Raw genomic sequence first — 23,060 nt, 5'->3', positions numbered from 1 at the left:
TTATTTATTAATTTTTTTTTTTAATTTTGGAAGCATGTTACAAACATACTTAGAATGTGCTTCTCCATTTGTACTTTTCCATTGGCGTACTGCTTCTAATGGCACAGAAGAGAGCACTCTGTAATGTATCTGTTTCAGTTTTAAATGATTTTCCTAGACTCAAGAAAATTGGTACTCCATGGTAGGTGCCACAGTTACCCTGTGACTGTACGTAGTGCTTGATACAATACTACTCAGTTTTTATGAGCTACAAGGATTGCTGAAATGAAGGACCTATCTTTGTGGAACTGGAGATCTTTCTTGTCATGGAGGTGCTTAATGTTCAAGCAGATGCATTTACCATAGTAATGGACCACGATCTTGAAAAAGACACACAGTGCTCATGACCCATATTTATTTTCCTTACTGTTACACGGGATATTAACTTTGTCACTGTTTTAGCTGGCTTTTGGTCTTTCCTCTCTGAGAATGCATCCAGGGCCTCCTGGCTGGCTCAGTCAGTAGAATATGAGACTCTTGATCTCAGGGTTGTGGATTCAGGCTCCATGTTGGGTGTAGAGTTTGCTTAAAAACAAGATCTTTAAAAAGAGAGCAAGAATGCATCTGTGTTTCAGATTCTTTAATTTTAGGATTTGACAGTTGTCACTAATCATAGGGACCACTAAGGCCTCTGTGAAAACCATTCCTTATACATCAAGTTTTTAGTATAATATTTGAAGGTTTCATGAACTGCAAAGTGGACCTGGAACTTTAATGCGTTCATTAAGAGCCTCACAGAAATTAATAGACTATTTAGTCTCATTACAGTCTCTTGGTTTCTCAAGAATTTTAAATTGTGATCTCTCTTTTCATCCAAAACCATTTCATCCTGAGACATTTGTTTACTATCATGCCTTGATCTCCACAATTCTTGCTGGAATGCAGCGTCTTTTTTTGCTGTGTCTCCGGAATTCACCTTTATACTCCTGGTTACTTGAGAATTTCATTTTACAATTAGAGCTTCTTTCTAAATTCTTAGGCTCTACAATTCATTTTCAGCCCCGGTTCTTTTCTGAGTGGTCAAGCCTACATCCCTGATGACTATATATTAACGGATCTGGTTCACCCTTTCCATACAAGCTGACAATAAGCTTCTTTTTTTTTTCTTAAAGATAATTTTTTTTTAATAATCTCTATACCCAATGTAGGACTTGAACTCACAACCCCAATATCAAGAGTTTCATATTCTTCCAAATGAGCCAGCTAGGTACCCCTGACAATAATCTTTAAGCAGTTTTTACATTCAGTTTGGGCAAAAGGAAAAAAATCAACTCATAAGCCCCACCTTTTTAAAACACTTATTTTTCTCCTGAATCTTGAATAATATCCTTCTGAACCCTCAGTTCAGACTATTATAGTGAATCCTTGAGGTTTTTTTTAATACTTAGAGATAATTTAGTGGAATACAACACGATGCATATAATAAAAGATGATATCAGTGTTAGGTGTTGAGGGTTTGTGGTTACATGCTTTAAAAGCAAAAAGTTGGGGTGCCTGGGTAGCTTAGTCGGTTAAGCATCCAACTTTGGCTCAGGTCATGATCTCACAGTTTGTGGGTTCGAGCCCCGTGTTGGGCTCTGTGTTGACACCTCAGAGCCTGGAGCCTGCTTCAGATTCTGTCTCCCTCTCTTTCTCTGCCCCTCCCCTGCTTGTGTTCTCTCTGTCTCTCTCTCTCTCAAAAACAAACAAACAAAGCATAAAGTGGCTCAAACAAGTGATGTTTCTTATGACTACCAAACTAGTAAACTAGCTGTAACTATCTTTACCTGTCCTAATCCCAGAAAATCTCTGGTGCCTTGAATCTTTAAAAAAAATTTTTTTTTCAAATGTTTATTTACTTTTGAGACAGAGACAGAGCATGAGTGGGACAGAGGCAGACAGAGAGGGAGACACAGAATCTGAAGTAGGTTCTAATCTCTGCGCTGTCAGCACAAGGCCCGACATGGGTCTTGAACCCACAAACCGTGAGAACATGACCTGAGCTGAAGTTGGATACTTCACCAACTAAGCCACCCAGGTGCCCCACCTTGAATCTTTTTTAGGACAATACCGGAAACTTATCTTGGTTTAGGACTCTCAAAGCCATGTTTTGCAAATTCAGTCTGGATTCAACATACAAGATTGTGTGGGTGTTATTTAATGTTTAACATATTGATGTTTTTGTTACTTTACCTGTGGTGAATAATTTCAGGTATTAAATAAAATGTAAATACTGGATTACAACCCGGTGAGTATTCAAAATAACCATTGAAAAGAGAGCAGCATTCTTGAAACAGAATCCTGTATTTTATACCAGTGATTGGTCTCACATATCATTTCACATATTCTCAGGTCAGTTGGTTGGTGAACATTTGTTGAACATTTCATTCAGCAAATGTTTTATTGAATGCCAGGCATTGTGCTAGTCATAATTTTTAATTCTATTACCATTATTTCCTTGGAGAAGAAACTTTGTAACTTGAACTTCACAACATGTTTTGTAAGAAAGGCTTATGATTTCTTAAGAACTAAAATTCTTGTTCATTTTTTTATGTTTACTAATTTAATATTGATGTCATTTAAGGTCTCGTTCAACTCTTGGACACTCCAGATCTCATTGGAGCCAAGGTTCAAATTCTCATACAAGTCGGCCACAGGAGCCACGGAACCGCAGTAGGATCTCTACTGTTATTCAACCCTTGAGGCAAAATGCAGCAGAAGTTGTGGACCTTACTGTTGATGAAGATGGTAGGTTGGATTAGTAACAGTGTAGAATTAAGAAGAGAACTGATAAAATCAGATACCTTTGAAGCTCCTAAAATGAAACTCCTGACACTTCCTGTTAATATTATTAAACTACTGGAAAGTTTTTGGATATTCTAATCTTATTTTTCACTTGATATAATTACCTCAGTTTATAAATTGTGCCTAAAATTCTTTCATTGTTGTTGCTCAGTAGTTATTTTCTTAGGAAAAAACTATTTTTTACAGGTGGTAGCTTGAGCTACCCTCAGACTTACCTATTACTTTAATTTATAATATTATTGTCATGCTTTAACTTTGCTATGAAAAATAGAAGTGACAGGGATGCCTGGGTGGCTCAGTCGGTTAAGTGTCCAACTTTGGCTCAGGTCATGATCTCGCGATTCATGGGTTCGAGCCCCACGTCGGGCTCTGTGCTTATAGCTCAGAGCCTGGAACTTGCTTCAGATTCTGTGTCTCTGTCTCTCTCTGCCCATCCCCTGATTGCATGCTCTTTCTCTCTCAAAAATAAATAAACATTAAAAAAAGAAAAATAGAAATGACACTTTTTAAATACAACAGAAAAGCAACATAACTTGAATTTACGTGGTTAATACTGGTTATTTGAAATGTCAGAATTGCTTTAAAAATTATGTTATCCTCTAATATTACCAGTACCTTTGTGCTGCTTGGCTGTGGTGTTTTCTTTCAGCTTGCAACTGCATCCAAGTAACTAAGAAAAGAAAGCTAGAATTGGAAAACAGGTGAAGGAAAGTGGTAGCATGTATGAATATATGAATATTTAGGTGTAGATTTTCCCACATAAGTGGAAATTACCCTCAGATAGTAGTTAGTTACATCTTAGAAGGAAATGGTCAGTCATAATTTCCTTAAAGGAAGATGATAAGCCTTATATGAATTTGTTAGCTTTAAATTGGAGGAAGGATACATAAGATAGGAAGAAAGGCCTGGTACAATCAGCTCTTGTATGGATTGTTTGCAGCTTGGGTGATCAAAGCTTTCAGTGTATGACTACTTTGAATTAAGATGTTTATGAAGAGGTAATTTACTCCTATTATCTGCATTTCATTGAACCATGTCTCAGCTTTTATTTTGAAGTGCCATAAATTATCTGTAAGACAGTGATTAATATATTAGGGATTCATTAAAGATTACTCAAAGTTAATTAAATTAGGATTACTATGTTGGAAACTCTGTGTGTTTTCCCTGTGATGTCTGCCAGCCAGTAAATAGGAAAAGGTGACAGAGTGGTCTTTTAACCCATTGGAATTAGTTCGACCCGAAGACTTTCACTAGGTTATAAGTATTCCAGTGATCATTAGATGCCTTCTTCTCCCTACTAGTTTCTCTCATTGGAAGACATCTATCTTATTAAAAGTAAGTCCAAAATATTAAGTATATCAGTTAGACCAATGGTTCTTAAGTGCTGACCATTTTGTGCCCCTGAAGATATTTGGCAATATCTGCAGACATTTTTGGTTCTTACAGTTGGGGAAGAGTACTGCTAATGTCTAATGGGTTGAGGCCCAGGATGCCATTAAACATCCTAAAAGGCACAGGACAGCCGTGCCGGTACCGACTCCCATCTCTAGCAAAAAATTACCCAGCCCAAACTGTCAATACTGCTAAGGTCAAAATGTTAAATACCATTTGCCAATAAACAGAGGTTCCTTCCTCCCCTTTTTATGTATAAGGAAATATATTTGTTTATGCATCCAGAGTACAGTGTCCCATGTAGATCAGCAGGCACTATTTGTGTTTCAGGAATCCACTTAGCACACTGCATTGTATAGAATAGTTTATCCTCTCATTCTGTATCACATTAAGAGAGTCCCTTCTCAGATCTAATTGTTCTGACTGTGCTTTGGACAGACTTATTTTCACCTTTTAAACAACTGTTTTCAGTCTGAAATATAACTTGTACATAAGTTAAGGTCTGCCTGATCAAAAAGAATGAAATCTTGCCATTTGCAACTACATGGATGGAACTAGAGGGTATTAGCTAAGTGAAATTAGAGACAAACATCGTATGACTTCACTCATATGAGGACTTTAAGATACAAAACAGATGAACATAAGGGAAGGGAAGCAAAAATAAAAACGGGGTGGGGGGGACAAAACATAAGAGACTCTTAAATATGGAGAACAAACAGAGGGTTACTGGAGGGGTTGTGGGAGGGGGGATGTGCTAAACAGGGAAGGGGCATTAAGGAATCTACTCCTGAAATCATTGTTGCACATATGCTAACTAACTTGGATGTATATTTAAAAAATAAATTTGAAAAAAAAGAAAAATCTGCCTGAAATTTCTTTTACTTTCTACAAAAATTTTACTTTTGTTAGAAAGCACTGATGATTATCAATATTTGCAAACAAATTTTTGAAAAAGGCATGTAAGAAAGAGACTAACACAGTGTTAAAAATCATAGCTAATGTTTAAGTAGTTCCTATATGTAAACCATTATACAGAGTGCTTTATATGTGTGACCTCAGTTCATCCTAACAATAGTTGTGTGAGGAAAATTCTGTACTTTCCCAGTTCTAGAGACGAGGAAATGGAGAGTGTTTAAGTAACTTATCCATGACTGTAGTGTCCTTGCAGTCTGACTCTAGAATTCATTCTGTACCAGAGAAAGTGTAATTTGTAATACTGGTCTGATAGCCTGTGACAATGTATATGAAAATAGTAAAGGGGCTTTTACTTTCCTTTTCTCATTTTCTCCTTTGTGATCAGAAAATTTACATAATTGTTACCCAAAAGACTGTGGTAATCACCTGAATGTTAGAATATGCATATATGTTGATTTTTTTTAATGCAGTAATTGTATTTTAGTAGCATGTCATTTTAATGTTGCATGCTAGCTTTATGAAAGCTTTTAAAATTTAATAATTATAAAAATGTTACCATGAATTAAAATATAACCCATTACCTGATCTATTTTGAAATGCTGATTAAACATTTTGTATTTTGCAGAACCTACTGTAGTACCAACCACTTCTGCAAGAATGGAATCACAAACCACAAGCACTTCCATTAACAATTCAAATCCATCTACCTCTGAGCAGACCTCTGATACTGCTTCAGCTGTCACTGGTAGTCAACCCCCCACAGTGTCAGAGACTTCAGCTACTCTTACAAGCAATAGCATGACTGGTACTTCCATAGGAGGTATGTAATAAAGTGGGGAAGCACCATTTTTCGTTACTCTTTTTAGGAAAAGTATTCTTGTTGCTATATTAGCAAGAGTATATTTGTAGAATAAATCCTATGTGAGCAAAATAGTGTCTCTAGAATTAGACTATGATTTCATATTTCAGTTTGTGTGCTATATATTACCAAAGTGTCATAGCTCAACTGAAAGAGATCAGTGAGAATGAAATGGCTGACCAAAAATATGAGTAACAAAAGAAAAAATAGGTAAATTGAACTTCATCAAAATGTAAAACTTTTGTACATCAGAAACATTATCAAGAAAGTGAAAAGACATGGCCACAGCAACTTCTTACACAACGTGTCTCCAGAGGCAAGGGAAACAAAAGCAAAAATGAACTACTGGGACCTCATCAAAAAGCTCCTGCACAGCGAAGGAAACAATCAGCAAAACTAAAAGGCAACCAATGGAATGGGAGAAGATATTTGCAAACGACATATCAGATAAAGGGTTAGTATCCACAAATCTATGAAGAACTTCTCAAACTCAATACCCAAAAAACAAATAATCCAGTGAAGAAATGGGCAAGAGGCATGAATAGACACTTCTCCAAAGAAGACATCCAGGTGGCCAACCAACACATGAAAAAATTCTCAACGTCACTCATCATCAGGGAAAAACAAATCAAAACCACAATGATATACTACCTTGTACCTGTCAGAATGGCTAACATTAACAACTCAGGCAACAACAGATGTTGGCGAGGATGCAGAGAAAGAGGATCTCTTTTGCACTGCTGGTGGGAATGCAGACTGGTGCAGCCACTCTGGAAAATAGTATGGAGGTTCCTCAAGAAATTAAAAATAGAACTACCCTACGACCCAGCAATTACATTACTAGATATTTATCCACGGGATACAGGTATGCTGTTTCGAAGGGACACATGCACCCCAATGTTTATAGCAGCACTATGAACAATAGCCAAAGTATGGAAAGAGCCCAAATGTCCATCAATGGAGGAATGGATAAAGAAGATGTGTGGCACAAAAACAGACACATAGACCAATGGAATAGAATAGAAACCCCAGAACTAGACCCACAAACGTATGGTCAACTCATCTTTGACAAAGCAGGAAAGAACATACAATGGATAAAAGACAGTCTCTTTAACAAATGGTGCTGGGAGAACTGGACAGCAACATGCAGAAGGTTGAAACTAGACCACTTTCTCACACCATTCACAAAAATAAACTCAAAATGGATAAAGGACCTGAATGTGAGACAGGAAACCATCAAAACCTTAGAGGAGAAAGCAGGAAAAGACCTCTCTGACCTCAGCCGTAGCAATCTCTTACTCGACACATCCCCAAAGGCAAGGGAATTAAAAGCAAAAGTGAATTACTGGGACCTCATGAAGATAAAAAGCTTCTGCACAGCAAAGGAAACAACCAACAAAGCTAAAAGGCAACGAACGGAATGGGAAAAGATATTTTTGCAAATGACATATCGGACAAAGGGCTAGTATCCAAAAACTATAAAGAGCTCACCAAACTCCACACCCGAAAAACAAATAACCCAGTGAAGAAATGGGCAGAAAACATGAATAGACACTTCTCTAAAGAAGACATCCGGATGGCCAACAGGCCCATGAAAAGATGCTCAACGTCGCTCCTCATCAGGGAAATACAAATCAAAACCACACTCAGGTATCACCTCATGCCAGTCAGAGTGGCCAAAATGAACAAATCAGGAGACTATAGTTGCTGGCGAGGATGTGGAGAAACGGAAACCCTCTTGCACTGTTGGTGGGAATGCAAATTGGTACAGCCACTCTGGAAAGCAGTGTGGAGGTTCCTCAGAAAATTAAAAATAGACCTACCCTATGACCCAGCAATAGCACTGCTAGAAATTTATCCAAGGGATACAGGAGTACTGATGCATAGGGGCACTTGTACCGCACTGTTTATAGCAGCACTCTCAAATTGTGGAAGCCAAATTGTGGAAAGAGCCTAAATGTCCATCAACTGATGAATGGATAAAGAAATTGTGGTTTATATACACAATGGAGTACTACATGGCAATGAGAAAGAACAAAATATGGCCCTTTGTAGCAACGTGGATGGAACTGGAGAGTGTGATGCTAAGTGAAATAAGCCATACAGAGAAAGACAGATACCATATGGTTTCACTCTTATGTGGATCCTGAGAAACTTAACGGAAACCCATGGGGGAGGGGAAGGAAAAAAAAAAGAGGTTAGAGTGGGAGACAGCCAAAGCATAGAGACTCTTAAAAACTGAGAACAAACTGAGGGTTGATGGGGGGTGGGAGGGAGGGGAGGGTGGGTGATGGGTATTGAGGAGGGCACCTTTTGGGATGAGCACTGGGTGTTGTATGGAAACCAATTTGACAATAAATTTCATGTATTGAAAAAAAAAAGATGTGGTGTATACACACACACACACACACACACACACACACACAATGGAGTATTACTCAGCAATCAAAAAGAATGAAATCTTGCCATTTGCAACTACGTGGATAGAACTGGAGGGTATTATGCTAAGCGAAATTAGAGAAAGACAAATATTATATGACTTCATTCATATGAGGACTTTAAGATACAAAACAGATGGACATAAGGGAAGGGAAACAAAAATAATTTAAAAACAGGGAGGGGGACAAAACATATGATACTTAAATATGGAGAACAGAGGGTTACTTGGAGGGTTGTGGGTGAGGGTGGGCTAAATGGGTAAGGGGTATTAAGGAATCTACTCTTGAAGTCATTGTTGCACTATATGCTAACTTGGATTTGGATGTAAATTAAAAATAAATAAAACTGAAAAAAATAAATAAATACAACTCTGGAAAATAAAGGAAAGGAATGACAGAATTGACTGCATAAAAATTTTAAATATATGGGCCAAGGGCACCTAAGTGGCTCAGTCAGTTGCACATCCAACTCTTGATTTTGACTCAGGTCATGATCTCAGGGTCATGAAACAGTCTGGCATTGTACTCATGTGCTGGGCATGGAGCCTTCTTAAGATTCTCTCTCTCCCCTTCTCCCGTTTTCCCTCTCCCCACCTCCTGGCCACTTGCTCTCTAAAAAGAAAAAAAAAATACAGGTCCTGATACATAAGGTAAGCAAAAATTAAAAATCAAGAGAAAATATTTGTAATATATATCAAACTATGAGTCTCTGCAGTATTCACCATGACTCCAAAAAAGGGGTAACAAAAAGACAAAATGAACAATGTAAAAATAGCAAAATATATAATAAAATAATAAAAGAACATTACAAAAAAAGAAAGTGAAAAGACAGCCTACAGAGTGTAAGAAAAATACTTGAAAATCATATATTTGATAAGGGTCTAGTATCCAGAATATATAAAGAGCTTACACAGCTCAACAATTAAAAGACAGATAATCCTAGTTTAAAAATGGGCAGAGAATTTGCGTAGGTATTTTTCCAAAGAAGATACACAGTTAATCAAGAAGGACATGAAAACAGCATACTTAGTTATTAGAGAAATGCAAATCAAAACCACAGTGAAGTATTACTTTATCTTCATCAGGATGTCTGTTACTCAAAAAAAAAAAAAAAAAAAAAAACCAAAGAACAGGAAATCAGAAAATAGCCAGTGTTGACAAGAATGTAGAGGAATTGGAACCCTAATGAACATCTGGTGGAAATGTAAAATGGTGCAGCTGCCTTGGAAAACACTTTGGCAGTTCCTTAAAATGTTAAACCATAGTTATCATATGACCTACAATCTGACTCCTAAGTATGTCCTCAAAACAATTGAAAATGAGGATAGGGGTTTTTAAAAAAGCTTGATGTCCATTTTCTCAGTTTCTTTTTTTGTTTGTTTGTTTTTTGTTCTTTTGATGTCATATCTATGAAACCATTTCCTAATCCAGGGTCACAAAGATATTCCTGTATGTCATTAAGTGTTTTCAGCTCTTACCTCAGATTACTATGTTTCAGTTAAGCAATGATACCTCTGGTACTTTCTCCTATGAGATGTTTAACTGAGCATTAAGCTAGCCTTCTTTGTTTCCTGGACAATGGCACACAGATAGGAATTTGCTGACCATTTATTAACAGCGATATTATAGACCCTGTATCTCATAGATTGACTATATCTATGAGCATTAATAATGAGACCACCTTATACTGTCTATCATTTTTTATTTTTATTTTTTTATTAAAATATTTTTTAATGTTTATTTTTGAGAGAGACTCAAAATAAGATTCTCTCTTATTTTGGGGAGGGGCAGAGCAAGAGGGAGACACAGAATCTGAAGTAGGCTCCAGGCTCTGAGCTGTCAGCACAGAGCCCGATGTGGGGCTTGAACTCACAAGCCGGGAGATGATGACCTGAGCTGAAGTTGGATGCTTAACCAACTGAGCCACCCAGACACCCTATTTTTTACTTTTCATAGTATCTTCCTTTTTACAATATTCTCATAAATTACATTGAGTAGATTAGGAAATTGCTTGTGGCTGGATTAGGTCTCCCTTCTGTGGGAAATTGAGAGTGGAAACCAGAATCCAAGGAGGTTTCCCCAAAGTGTCTTTTAAATACTATATTCTTTGAAAAAAATGTAGGCAGAAATGAAATGGGCTAATTTTTATTTCATTTATTGAGTGTATACTCTTTCCTAAGTACTATACTGAGTGTCTTCTGTATTGTTTTATATATTATTATTTAATCCTTTTAAGGATTAATCCTTTGTTAATATAACTCTTCCCATTTCAGAAATGGAGACATCTGGAAGTTAAATACTTTCATCAAAGTCAATAATAATCTTTGAGGCAAAGATTTGAACTTTTCTCATTCACTCCTTTCCCCTGGTAGCTTTATGTACTCTCTTGTCTAGGTTTTATGTGACACAGTCCCAACTTTATTTCAATTCTGTCTCAAAGCTTTTATCTCTATTTATTTTTTAAGACTCTTGTTGCTCAGAATTCACATTTTATATCTAACATAGTGATGACATTACTACCTGAATGGTTTTCTCATGATACTATTTTACCTATATTGATGATTACCTTTGGGATAGACTTGTTTGTGTTGTATTTCTCTGGACTAGGGGAACCTTGTTCCAGGCCAAATTGTTTTCTGTATAAACCTGATAGAAGTACATACAGATATTCAGACTATATTAGGAGCACTCAGTTCTGCTGGCTTCATTTCCTGCTAAGACTCTATAGAACTTGTTCTGTAGAGTTCTTTAGATTCTATTCCGTACTTTGCACCTTCTTGCATATTTCCAACCTTGAATCATTCAAGCCATCTAACTACTCCTGTTGAGGTTTTTAGATGGGACTGGTGAAAATCATAGAACTAGGCAGATTGGTGCCTCATAAATTTATGGAATCTAATCTTGGGCTTTTGGTAATAAGTTGCCATAGGGTGATGTATCTCAGTTAATTCCCTGTCCTTCTTCTCCTTCCTTCTTCTTGCCTTCCAAAATTTTCTCATTCTCCTCAAAACTGTGATTTCCCCAGGGAAAAATAAAAAGTAAATGAAGGTTCTTGAGCACTCATAACTTCCAGCCCTCCATGAAAACCTTTATATCTATCCTTCTCTTCTAATTCCTGGTCCTTTAACTCTTTCCTATCCCTTCCAGTCCCTTTATTCATCCTCTACCTCTTGTCCCTTCTTGTGCCCTTGACCTTGCTTTAACAGTTATCTTCTCTATGTCTTCAGCATCTTTATTGGTTCCATGACCTTAGTATGCATGTGTACATTTGTGTCAAGTCTGTATGCACTTAAAAGGGTCTTCTGTATCTTAAACTCCTTCCTTTAACTTGCTTCTGACTCTTGTTAAAACAAACATGATGTTAAAAAAACCTGGCAGTAATCTCATCTCTGTTTTTTCCCACAGCCTTGTTCATATCCTTTTTCCCTGGCCCATCTCATAACTGCACATGTTTTCACCTACCATGTGCAGTATGCCAGTGACCTTACATTTTGTGTTTCCAGAGCCATCTCTTTGTTTTAAACTTTTATATCCAGCTGCCTATTGGACATCTCCTCTGGACCATTCTTTAGTCACCTCAAACTCAACATGCCCAGGCAGCTCATCATTTGTCTGGCTCTTCCATGTGTTCTTGTTTTGTGCATGCATATCTTATATATTCATTTATTCAGATGTGTTTATTGATTACACACTAATAATCAGGCACTGTCCTAGGCACTGGGAACAAAACATAAATTCTCTGTCCTAACAGAACTAACGTTCTAGTGGATAATAATAGCTAACGTCTGTTGAGCTTATAATGTTAGTCCATGATTTATCTGTATTAACTGATTTTTGTGATAACTTACAAGGCAGATTCTATTACTCTTCTCATTTTACAGGTGAAGTTACTTGCCTATGGTTATATGGTAGTGGAGCAAGAATTCAAACCTAGGAAGTCTGGTTTGGAGCCTGCACTCTTCCTTTCTGCCAGAATTTCTGAACCCTGACGTTATTGTCTTTGTGTTGTACAGTCCTTTGTATTGGGGGGTGGGGGGGAGGTGTTCTTGTGCACTGTAGGATATTTAGCAGCATTTTTGGCCTCTGCCTACTAAATACTAGTAGTACCACTTCCCCTCCAGTTGTGACAACCAAAAATGTCCCCAGGTGTTACCATATGTTCCCTGGGGGGCAGCATTGCTCTGTGCTATATTAGAACCCAGTGCTGCTGTTATAATGCTGGTTGATTTAAATCTTACGTTGTTTCCATACTTGATGGTGATCTCCTTGAGGACTAAAGATCAAGTTACTCTCTTCTTAGCACTTAGCTCCATCATGCCTCTTTCCCCTTGTGAGGCTAACTTATATTTAGCAAGGGCTTATTGAGCCACCTACATTGTGCACGCCTATTTCTAGTTGCTAGAGATAAAACAACAGAGGTAGACAACAGCACAAGTTATTTTAAAGACCAGGGCTTTCATTTTCACCATTGTATTTTCCAGTGCCTTTTGTAGATCCTTTACCATGCCATTAGTATGTGTAAGACTTGCCAAATGAATGAATAAATGCATGAATACATCTCAGTAATCCTGCTAGAATTACAAGAAAATACTTTAACCAGCTTGATGTTACTGAGATGTGGAATTTATTTCTCTGGTGCAGGTTTGTTATTGGCCAGTTTCAGAGGACACTCTGTGAGCTGATTTTAATAAAAAGAAAGTGTTTTATTTGATTAGATCTTTGTGTTTCACTTCTAAGGTATGGCAGTTTTCCTTGGTCAGTAATCTCGAACAAGAGATTCAGTTGCCGTTACTTAGGATTCCTAGCCTGTTTGGGCAACAAAGAGTCTCTCTACTATAAGAAAATAGATTACTGATTTAATGGGAAGCCAAACTGTACCCCAAGAAGTAGAACCATAAGGTCAGTCTTCTTTTTGAGGCTGAACTGTTAGTGATATGACCCTTTAAATATGTGTTCAGCTGTAAATATATTATAGTCATTATGCTTCCTCTTCTCTCTCTCAGATTTTTATATTAGAAATATTTGAAGACAATGAAGGCAAGTTCTTTCTGAACGAATAAATATCCTGTCACTTCAGTCACAGCCTTACTAGTCTACAGATCTTTTGCTCTGGTTATACACTCTTCTCCTAAATTTTAGAGTTCCACATAATCCTTAAATAACTGGATTTGAAAATTAAAAGCATCTGAATTGGAAGGTCATTTAGTCTACCCGCTGAATGGATTTAGTGTTCCAGAGGTTTTAATCCTTTTTTATAAAGTAACACAATAAATGATACTCATTTGTACACTGTTTTGGCATGGGAGCTGAGATAAAACGCTTAAAATGTTGCCAGAAGTAAAGTTACATAATAGTTATTGCTACAAATATTACACCATATAGAAAATAATTAATGTTTGATTCAGCATAGCAAAGATAGCCTGTTGATCATGGTCTGTTCCTGATAAGCTGGTTGTAACGTTGTCCACGTTACGTAAGAAAATGGAATGCAAATGAATGAAAGTGACATAATTATGGAACTGACTTTGAATCTGCCATAATTTATGTTATAAAAGTAAACCAACACATGGGACGCCTGAGTGGCTCAGTCAGTTGAATGTCCAACTCTTGATTTCAGCTCAGGTCACAATCTCATGGTTTATGGGATCGAGCCACGTGTTGGGCTCTGTGCTGTGGTGCAGAGCCTGCTTTGGATTCTCTCTCCCTCTCTGCCCCTCTTCCTCTCGCTCATGTTCTTCCTTTCTCTCTCTTTCTCTCTCTCTCTCAGAATAAATAAACGTTAAAAGAAAAAGGTACCTTGACCTTCTTTTTGTCTCTCTCTCTCTCTCTTTTTTTTTTTTTTTTGGTTATAAATTATTTGTGATGTTTAACGTCTCAACTGATGCTAATAAGGTAGTGCTAATTCTGGGAGGCAAAAAAAAAAAAATGAAATTTTTTTCCTATCCAAGTTCACAGATTCCCTAAGTACAGTTCTAAGATTAAGAACCTTTACAATAGAGTACAAGAAATTAGCCCAAATAGGACAGACTAGGAGCTTGGAGAAAAACAATGTACAGAGATTTTGAATGGAGATACTAACCCCTAACAGGGTTTGGATCACAGACCTTGCCCAGAAGAGAATCAGGAAAGGCAGGTTAGGACATGTATGAGAGGGCAGGCTTGGGAGAATTACAGGGAGGTTTGCTGCAATCAGACATATCAACCAGAGCCTGAAGCACCCCACCCAGATTCATTTTTGTGAGCCTGTAAATTCCCTTTATTATTTTAGCTAGTTTGGGTTGGATTTTCGTATTGTTTGTGAGTAACTAGAAGATTCCAAATTGGAAAATTGACCCAGAAGAGGTTAGCTAGGTTCTATGGGCCAAATAGGAGCAGGGTATCCTTGGTATTGGTTACTCTAGAAATAGAGCCAGAACAGTGGTCCTCCAGAATCCTAAGGGTTCTGAGGAGATAGCTTAGGAGTCAGGCGGGGAAAGGAAGAGGCTGATGTTTGCAGAGGGAAGGATAGGGCTCTAGGCTCCCCACTCCTCTGATTTTTATATTTTAAGTAAAAATTTTTATCTCCATTTTTATCTGTTTTATATGGTTTCCACATAATATGCAGCTTGGGGAAAGGGTGCTGTTTTTTAGGTGAGTTTGAAGCACTGGGGTAGACTTTCTCAGGGCACTTTTGCAGTTCTTCTGGCATGGAAGAACATACCTTCAAAATAACTCTGGGCATGTGGCAGAGAGCATCATCAGGACTCCAGTGTTTCCTACTTAGAGGATCATAACCTTTTCCAAAAACAATCATGCAGGTTCATTTATTTATTTTGGGAGATTTTGTGGGGGTGGGGAGGGACAGAGAGAGAGAGAAAATCCCAAGCAGGCTCCATGCTGTTACTGTAGAGCTTGACTTGGAGCTTGATCCCACGAACTGAGATCATGCTTGAGCCAAAATCAAGAGTCAGAAACCTAACTGACTGAGCCACCTGGAATGTTTTAAATTCAGTTTAAAGTTAATCATTTGTTATGACCTAGGAAAAGATGATCTCTTTCCATGTTTAAATATCATGGTAGATATGAGCCTTCTGAAGAATTTAGGCTTTCAGAAAAATCCCATTGAAGATGACTGCCTGAAATTATATGATATGCATATTAAGAATGTGGTACTATCATATTCTTATTTACAGAGATTTGAATTTTTAAAAAAATTTTTTTAATTTTTTTTTTTATTTTTGAGAGAGAGAGAGAGAGAAAGAGGTACAGAGAGAGAGGGAGACACAGAATCCAAAGTAGGCTCCAGGCTCCAAGCTGTCAGCAGAGCCTGACGCGAGGCTTGAACCTGTGAACTGCAAGTTCATGACCTGAGCCACAGCCGGACACTCAACCCACTGAGCCACCCAGGCGCCCCTACAGAGATTGGAATTTAATTAACATTCCTTTAGCTCTTTATTTACTTGTACACAGTACCTATTATTTACAAAGTGATACCTGATCATTTGATTGTTCTGTGCATTTCTGTTTATTTCAAGATGACTCGAGGAGAACTGCATCTAGTGCTGTAACAGAAGCTGGCCCTCCTGCAATGCCAAGGTTACCTTCCTGCTGTCCCCAGCACTCACCATGTGGAGGGTCGTCACAGAATCACCATGCATTAGGACATCCACACACAAGTTGCTTTCAGCAGCATGGCCACCATTTTCAGCATCATCACCACCACCATCATACTCCCCACCCGGCTGTCCCTGTTTCTCCCTCCTTTAGTGATCCTACTTGCCCTGTGGAAAGACCTCCACAAGTACAAGCACCTTGTGGAGCCAATAGTAGTTCTGGTACCAGCTATCATGACCAGGTATGTGGAATTTGATAAATGTTTCTTTCTTAATTTTTAAAAATTGTGCTTTCCTTTGGGGGGGTGGGGGAGAACAATACTAATGATGCATTTTATATACTGAAAAAGTCATTTCTATTGCCCTTGCAAAAGTGGCCTAATTTCGTGGTTTGTGATTTTTTTTTTTTAATTAAGTCTCTAGGATTTCCCGGTGGTCTAAATTATTGCAACTAATTGGGAGGATCAAGGATGTAAAATATTAGAAGTGATACTGTTTTTTATTCTGAAATGGTTTTTAGTGTTTGTAGTTAAATAAGGTGAATATGATTTTTGGAGTTTTATTTCAGAGTGTTGAAATTACAGTGTCAACGTGATTCATTAGAAATTGGGAAATTTTCCTAGTTTTTTACCTTCAGCTTTTACTCTGGAGCTTCCTTTTATCTCCACTCATCTAGAAATAAACAGCCTTCTCAGATGCAAACCAATGACATGGTTGCTCAGGAGCAGATGAGGTTTTTATTTTAGTTTAGGGGAAATTGAAATTCTCGTTAAGTAATTTAGTTGATATTGGTGAGTGCTTAAAATGTCAAATAATATTAAATTAGTATTGGTGATCATATGGAGTAAATGAAGGTCATGTATTATATGCTGTTGTAACTTTTGCTGTGTCATCTCTGTGTATAATTGTGATATAAATCCGAGTGGGTACATACTTAAAAAAACACAACATAATCTCAAGGTAAAGCTGTAACTGACATATACTAGAAAATAGTCAAAAAGAAAATTCGGAGCCACTCTTTGTCTGTATTCCCTGACCTTTCCTAAAGTACTTCCTTCATCTTTTTAAATTTTGATGGTTATCTCTCCTGGATCGGACAGATTAAAAATAACTAAGAGAGAGGGACATTCACTTAAAAAACAAAAGATGAACTGCTGTTTTTCAAGAGTAAATTAGAAAGGGTTTAGTAGGAAATATGATTAAAGAAATTTTAGACGATGTTTTGGTTCTGGTAAAAGTTCTAAGTATTAACATCTACTGATCATCTAAATCTGTTCTGCCTCTTGGGAATGAGGAAGCATCAAGAAAAACTTTGTAGTGGACTGAATGAAAGGTTTTGCTTAAAAGCAAAATTTTCTTTCACTAGAAATTTGAGCTTAAAGGGGGAGTTTATAAGTATTGTAGAAAAATGATGAAGTAAATCTACAGACTGCTCCCATATTCATTCAAGGGCTACCAAAATATGGGCCTTTTGTTTACAGACTCTTTTGTTGAACTAATAAAATAATACAACTAGTTTGAGAGATTGTGTATGTAACATTTTCTTTTAACCCAAGTGAGTTATTTATAGGTAGAATCTCTTTCACAGTTTTGTTCATTGTAATATAAATGTAACCTACTCACTTATATCTAATAGAGGTATTTGGACTACACACAGAACTTAGGGAAAATTAAGGATCAGGCATTCAGTGGTGATAATGGGTATGAAGGAGAACAGAGAGTCAAGTTTTGATGGTAAAAACAATTTGGAACTCATATAGACATTTAGAGGCCTCTGAAATCAGCCACATGCTCACGAGATAACATCAGGTATCTCCAGTTGAGACTTGTGTGGGCACAACAGGAGGTGGAGGAGTGGGGGAAGCAAACTGATCTGAGGATTTCTGATTGTGTAGATGTGTTACGATTAGTGCCAGATTGTGGGTAGGCAGAAAAAATTGAGGAGGATTAGGCCTGATAACAGAGAAGGTTCCGCAGTCACTTGACTCTCTAGCCTTTACTGCTCCTTTGGATGTAGCGTTCTCTTTTGAGAGAACAGTTCAGTTAGTGTTTTGCATTCCTTATCACCTTTGTAAAGTAATACTTGCATTTCTGTACCCATCTTGCTTACCCACTCTTTTCCTTCTAGAGTAAGAATTGACTGAACTGTTAGAATTGTGAAGAGGGTTCTCTTTGTAGTTTTTTTCCCCTTTCTCTTTTGATTCTTTACTTTTAACTTTACCCTCATTTCCTTCTAGGAGGATATTCACCCTACTTTACTCACCCTCTGCGAGTGTTCTTAATCACTGACTGGAGAAAAAGATAGGAAATTTGCTCATCTTCATAGTATGTTGATAATCTAGTCCATTTGCCAAATCTTAGCCTAAATAGGAAAATAGGGAAGGGATATAAATTCACAATCTTACGGTATTTTTCTTAAGCCTTATTCCCCAAATCAAGGGACATACATTGTATTTGCCAACTCAAAAGAGAGAGCCCAGATGTTTGCTTGATTGTAGACACATGATACGGAAGAAGAAAGGAGTTCTTTTTCACCTTCCCACTGCTTCTCCTGAGCCATCATTCTCCTTCCCTTTTAACAGTCCAAGCTCCTTTTGTTTCTGTTATCCCTAGAGCCACAAGTCCATTGCAAGTACAGAGACCACTGTGATTCCTCTAAGGACTGCTGGGTGACTTCAGCCTCTAATAAATGCAGTTCCCTAGCTTTCTTCATCTCCAGCTCCTCAGCTTCCAGTATTGAACAGTTCTTGCATATAATTTCAAATATAACATCAAATTATTATTTTCTTTAATTACATTTTATTTATTTATTTTTTTAAAATTTTAACGTTTATTTATTTTTGAGACAGAGAGAGACAGAGCATGAACAAGGGAGGAGCAGAGAGAGAGGGAGACACAGAGTCTGAAACAGGCTCCAGGCTCTGAGCGTTCAGCACAGAGCCCGACACGGGGCTTGAACTCACTGACCGTGAGATCATGACCTGAGCCGAAGTTGGATGCTTAACCGACCGAGCCACCCAGGTGCCCCTTTAATTACATTTTAAAAATTACAGCTATACTCAACACTAAGTAAAAACTTGTATTTAAATTACTTAAGGGGTGCCTGGGTGGCGCAGTCGGTTAAGCGTCCGACTTCAGCCAGGTCACGATCTCGCGGTCCGTGAGTTCGAGCCCCGCGTCGGGCTCTGGGCTGGGGTTCCTGGGTGGCTCAGTCGGTTAAGCGTCCAACCTCAGCTCCGGTCACGATCCCGCGGTCCGTGAGTTCGAGCCCCGCATCAGGCTCTCGGCTGATGGCTCAGAGCCTGGAGCCTGCTTCTGATTGTGTGTCTCCCTCTCTCTCTGCCCCTCCCCCGTTCATGCTCTGTCTCTGTCTCAAAATAAATAAACGTTAAAAATCAATTATTTAAGAATACAAAGGGACAATTTGGTTTTTGTAATCTGCCCTAGAGTAGATTGTGATCAAGTGAAGTGTTTTACTTAGGACTTTTTTTTTAATATATGAAATTTATTGTCAAATTGGTTTCCATACAACACCCAGTGCTCATCCCAAAAGGTGCCCTCCTCAATACCCATCACCCACCCTCTCCTCCCTCCCACCCCCCATCAACCCTCAGTTTGTTCTCAGTTTTTAACAGTCTCTTATGCTTTGGCTGTCTCCCACTCTAACCTCTTTTTTTTTTTTTTTTCCTTCCCCTCCCCCGTGGGTTCCTGTTAAGTTTCTCAGGATCCACATAAGAGTGAAACCATATGGTATCTGTCTTTCTCTGTATGGCTTATTTCACTTAGCATCACACTCTCCAGTTCCATCCACGTTGCTACAAAAGGCCATATTTCATTTTTTCTCATTGCCACGTAGTACTCCATTGTGTATATAAACCACAATTTCTTTATCCATTCATCAGTTGATGGACATTTAGGCTCTTTCCATAATTTGGCTATTGTTGAGAGTGCTGCTATAAACATTGGGGTACAAGTGCCCCTATGCATCAGTACTCCTGTATCCCTTGGATGAATTCCTAGCAGTGCTATTGCTGGGTCATAGGGTAGGTCTATTTTTAATTTTCTGAGGAACCTCCACACTGCTTTCCAGAGTGGCTGTACCAATTTGCATTCCCACCAACAGTGCAAGAGGGTTCCCGTTTCTCCACATCCTTGCCAGCATCTATAGTCTCCTGATTTGTTCATTTTGGCCACTCTGACTGGCGTGAGGTGATACCTGAGTGTGGTTTTGATTTGTATTTCCCTGATAAGGAGCGACGCTGAACATCTTTTCATGTGCCTGTTGGCCATCTGGATGTCTTCTTTAGAGAAGTGTCTATTCATGTTTTCTGCCCATTTCTTCACTGGGTTATTTGTTTTTCGGGTGTGGAGTTTGGTGAGCTCTTTATAGATTTTGGATACTAGCCCTTTGTCCGATATGTCATTTGCAAATATCTTTTCCCATTCCGTTCGCTGCCTTTTAGTTTTGTTGGTTGTTTCCTTTGCTGTGCAGAAGCTTTTTATCTTCATAAGGTCCCAGTAATTCACTTTTGCTTTTAATTCCCTTGTCTTTGGGGATGTGTCGAGTAAGAGATTGCTACGGCTGAGGTCAGAGAGGTCTTTTCCTGCTTTCTCCTCTAAGGTTTTGATGGTTTCCTGTCTCACATTCAGGTCCTTTATCCATTTTGAGTTTATTTTTGTGAATGGTGTGAGAAAATGGTCTAGTTTCAACCTTCTGCATGTTGCCGTCCAGTTCTCCCAGCACCATTTGTTAAAGAGACTGTCTTTTTTCCGTTGTATGTTCTTTCCTGCTTTGTCAAAGATGAGTTGGCCATACGTTTGTGGGTCTAGTTCTGGGGTTTCTATTCTATTCCATTGGTCTATGTGTCTTTTTTTGTGCCATACTTAGGACTTTTCAAAATGCTTTGGAGGAGAAACTTAATTACTGGTGAATAGACATGGAATCTAGAGTCTGGTTTATTTTTCAGCTTAGTAAAGGGACTTGTCTTAAATCGTATTTTTAATTTTTTTAGTAAATGAAAAGGTTATGAGGCATAGCTGGCTCATAGTTCATCTTGAATAATCTTCCACCCTTTATTGTCTTGGATAATGTTTGCGTTATTAGAGTTTTAGTTGAGTGCTTGCTATACACAGTTCAGAAACAGGACAGACAAGCTTTTACCTAGAATCCTTAATCTTCATTGGTGTGGTTTTACGTTTTCCAAAGGAGTCCTAAATTAATAATCAAAATTTGAGGGTCAAGAAGAATATGGATGTATTTTAAAGTTTATTTCTCTCTAAGATCTAGAGGATGGAAGAGAAATAGACCTTAAAATAATATATTAATTAATTTTTGTTTATCTTGTAACGTGATCCTATGCTTGAGTTTTAAAAACTGATATAACCACTACAGTTTTTACAATCCAGGATATACATAGTATTTGTTGTTGTTGTTGTTGTTGTTGTTGTTGTTGTTGTTGTTTTGGTGCTGAATAGGTCTTCATACTAAAAATTTCACCATTTTGAAATTTTTCATTCAGAGATTCTATTTTTCTGGATTGCATTTGGAATACTTCTATAATATAACATGAAACAGTGTTTGGACCAAACTTCAGAAAAATAAAATACAGTTCCTCTTTATACAGCAGGCATTGCCAGTAGACCTGAGCAACAATGGTATCAGAAGTCATGGAAGTGGTGGTTTTCATGGAGCGTCTGCATTTGACCCCTGCTGCCCTGTTTCTTCTTCCCGAGCTGCAATCTTTGGCCATCAGGCTGCTGCTGCTGCCCCGAGTCAGCCATTATCCATAGACGGCTATGGATCAAGCATGGTTGCGCAGCCCCAGCCCCAGCCCCCTCCACAAGCCTCACTGTCATCATGTCGACATTATATGCCACCTCCTTGTAAGTATAAACTTAACAGGCAAAGAACTTAGAGGCATATAAATGAACCATTGTACATTCCTCCATGAAATAACCTTTCATTAATCCTAATTGGTACATTTTTGGTATATCCTTGGCCTGAGACTGGGGTGTATTTTTTTCCATTTCATTCTTTCTTCACCCCGCCTCCCCAAAACAATCTTCTAAGTTAAATAGAACAGGTGTTGTTTAAAAACCTCAAGGAAATAAAAGTATTATATTTTGTCTCTTATATTTTAATATTTGCATTTTAATACATGAAATTGAAGTACATTGAATGGCACCTTAGATTCCTATGAAAGGAAATTTTAAGAGATTGAGATTTATCCTTTAGGGATAACTGGCAATTTGAAAGTTCAGTAGTTGTTGCTAGGCACAGGAAAGTGAGTTTTGACTAAAAATTCTGAGGGTCAGCTGAGGCATATGAGAGAACAAGTGCACAGAAAGCTTGGCCGAATGCAAAAAGATTTCTGTATTCATTTGATGCAGGCAATTAATAGAGCCAGATGTGGCTTTTCTGAAGAAATTGAAATCTGTTTGGTATCTGAGTATCGTAAGAAATGAGAGATACTCTTAGGCTGTGCAACACCTATTTACTACTTTGTTATATTACAGGCTAATAATCATATGGAAACTTAATAGATACTTTGGTTTAAAAAAAAAAAAAAACAAACACTGAAAATTCACTGCCAGGAGTAAATTAGGAAGTTGGCAAGAACATTTGCCTTTGTTCTGATTACATGCAAGGGATAATTTTCAGTTACATACCTCATTAGACTTCTTCCATTCCAATAATTTTAAAAATCTGGGTTTTGCACACACAGCTGGAGTCAATCCAGAATTTGTACAGTGAAACCTGGTGATATATCATTTACCTTTTCAATAATACAACTTAAGATGTACAGTATAAGTTAGAAAACAGGTTTTGAAACAGTTTTTGCAAAGTATTGACCAATGAGAAAATTCTATGTATGAGCACTGGTATAATGTACAGGCTGTTTTGTGATACCTATTGATATTTATCTTTAATTGATTGTCTTTTATTAGGAACTCAAAATGTGTGGTTTTCTTCCCCCTCCCAAAAAATAATATATTTAGCAATTTAAAGGGAACCTATTTTGCCCTAATAAAGAAGTGTTT

The 23,060-nt window shown here is 37.8% G+C and overlaps 1 protein-coding gene across 11 annotated transcripts in view; it reads left to right on the top strand.

The window, feature by feature from the left end:
• The window catches only part of RNF111 (ring finger protein 111), a 130,444-nt gene that overhangs the window by 92,447 nt on the left and 14,937 nt on the right, over positions 1–23,060 (top strand). For all 11 annotated transcript variants that reach the window (XM_047864066.1, XM_047864064.1, XM_047864062.1 and 8 more), the window contains 4 exons: positions 2,603–2,766; positions 5,756–5,950; positions 15,942–16,261; positions 21,644–21,902. In XM_047864066.1, coding sequence (XP_047720022.1) covers positions 2,603–2,766; positions 5,756–5,950; positions 15,942–16,261; positions 21,644–21,902 — 938 coding nt within the window. The remainder of the gene's footprint in view (positions 1–2,602; positions 2,767–5,755; positions 5,951–15,941; positions 16,262–21,643; positions 21,903–23,060) is intronic.

Source organism: Prionailurus viverrinus, chromosome B3 (assembly GCF_022837055.1).
Source record: "Prionailurus viverrinus isolate Anna chromosome B3, UM_Priviv_1.0, whole genome shotgun sequence".
NCBI classification, from domain to species: domain Eukaryota; kingdom Metazoa; phylum Chordata; class Mammalia; order Carnivora; family Felidae; genus Prionailurus; species Prionailurus viverrinus.
Note: the sequence above shows the minus strand (reverse complement) of the source record. Positions and strands in the feature narration are given on the sequence as shown.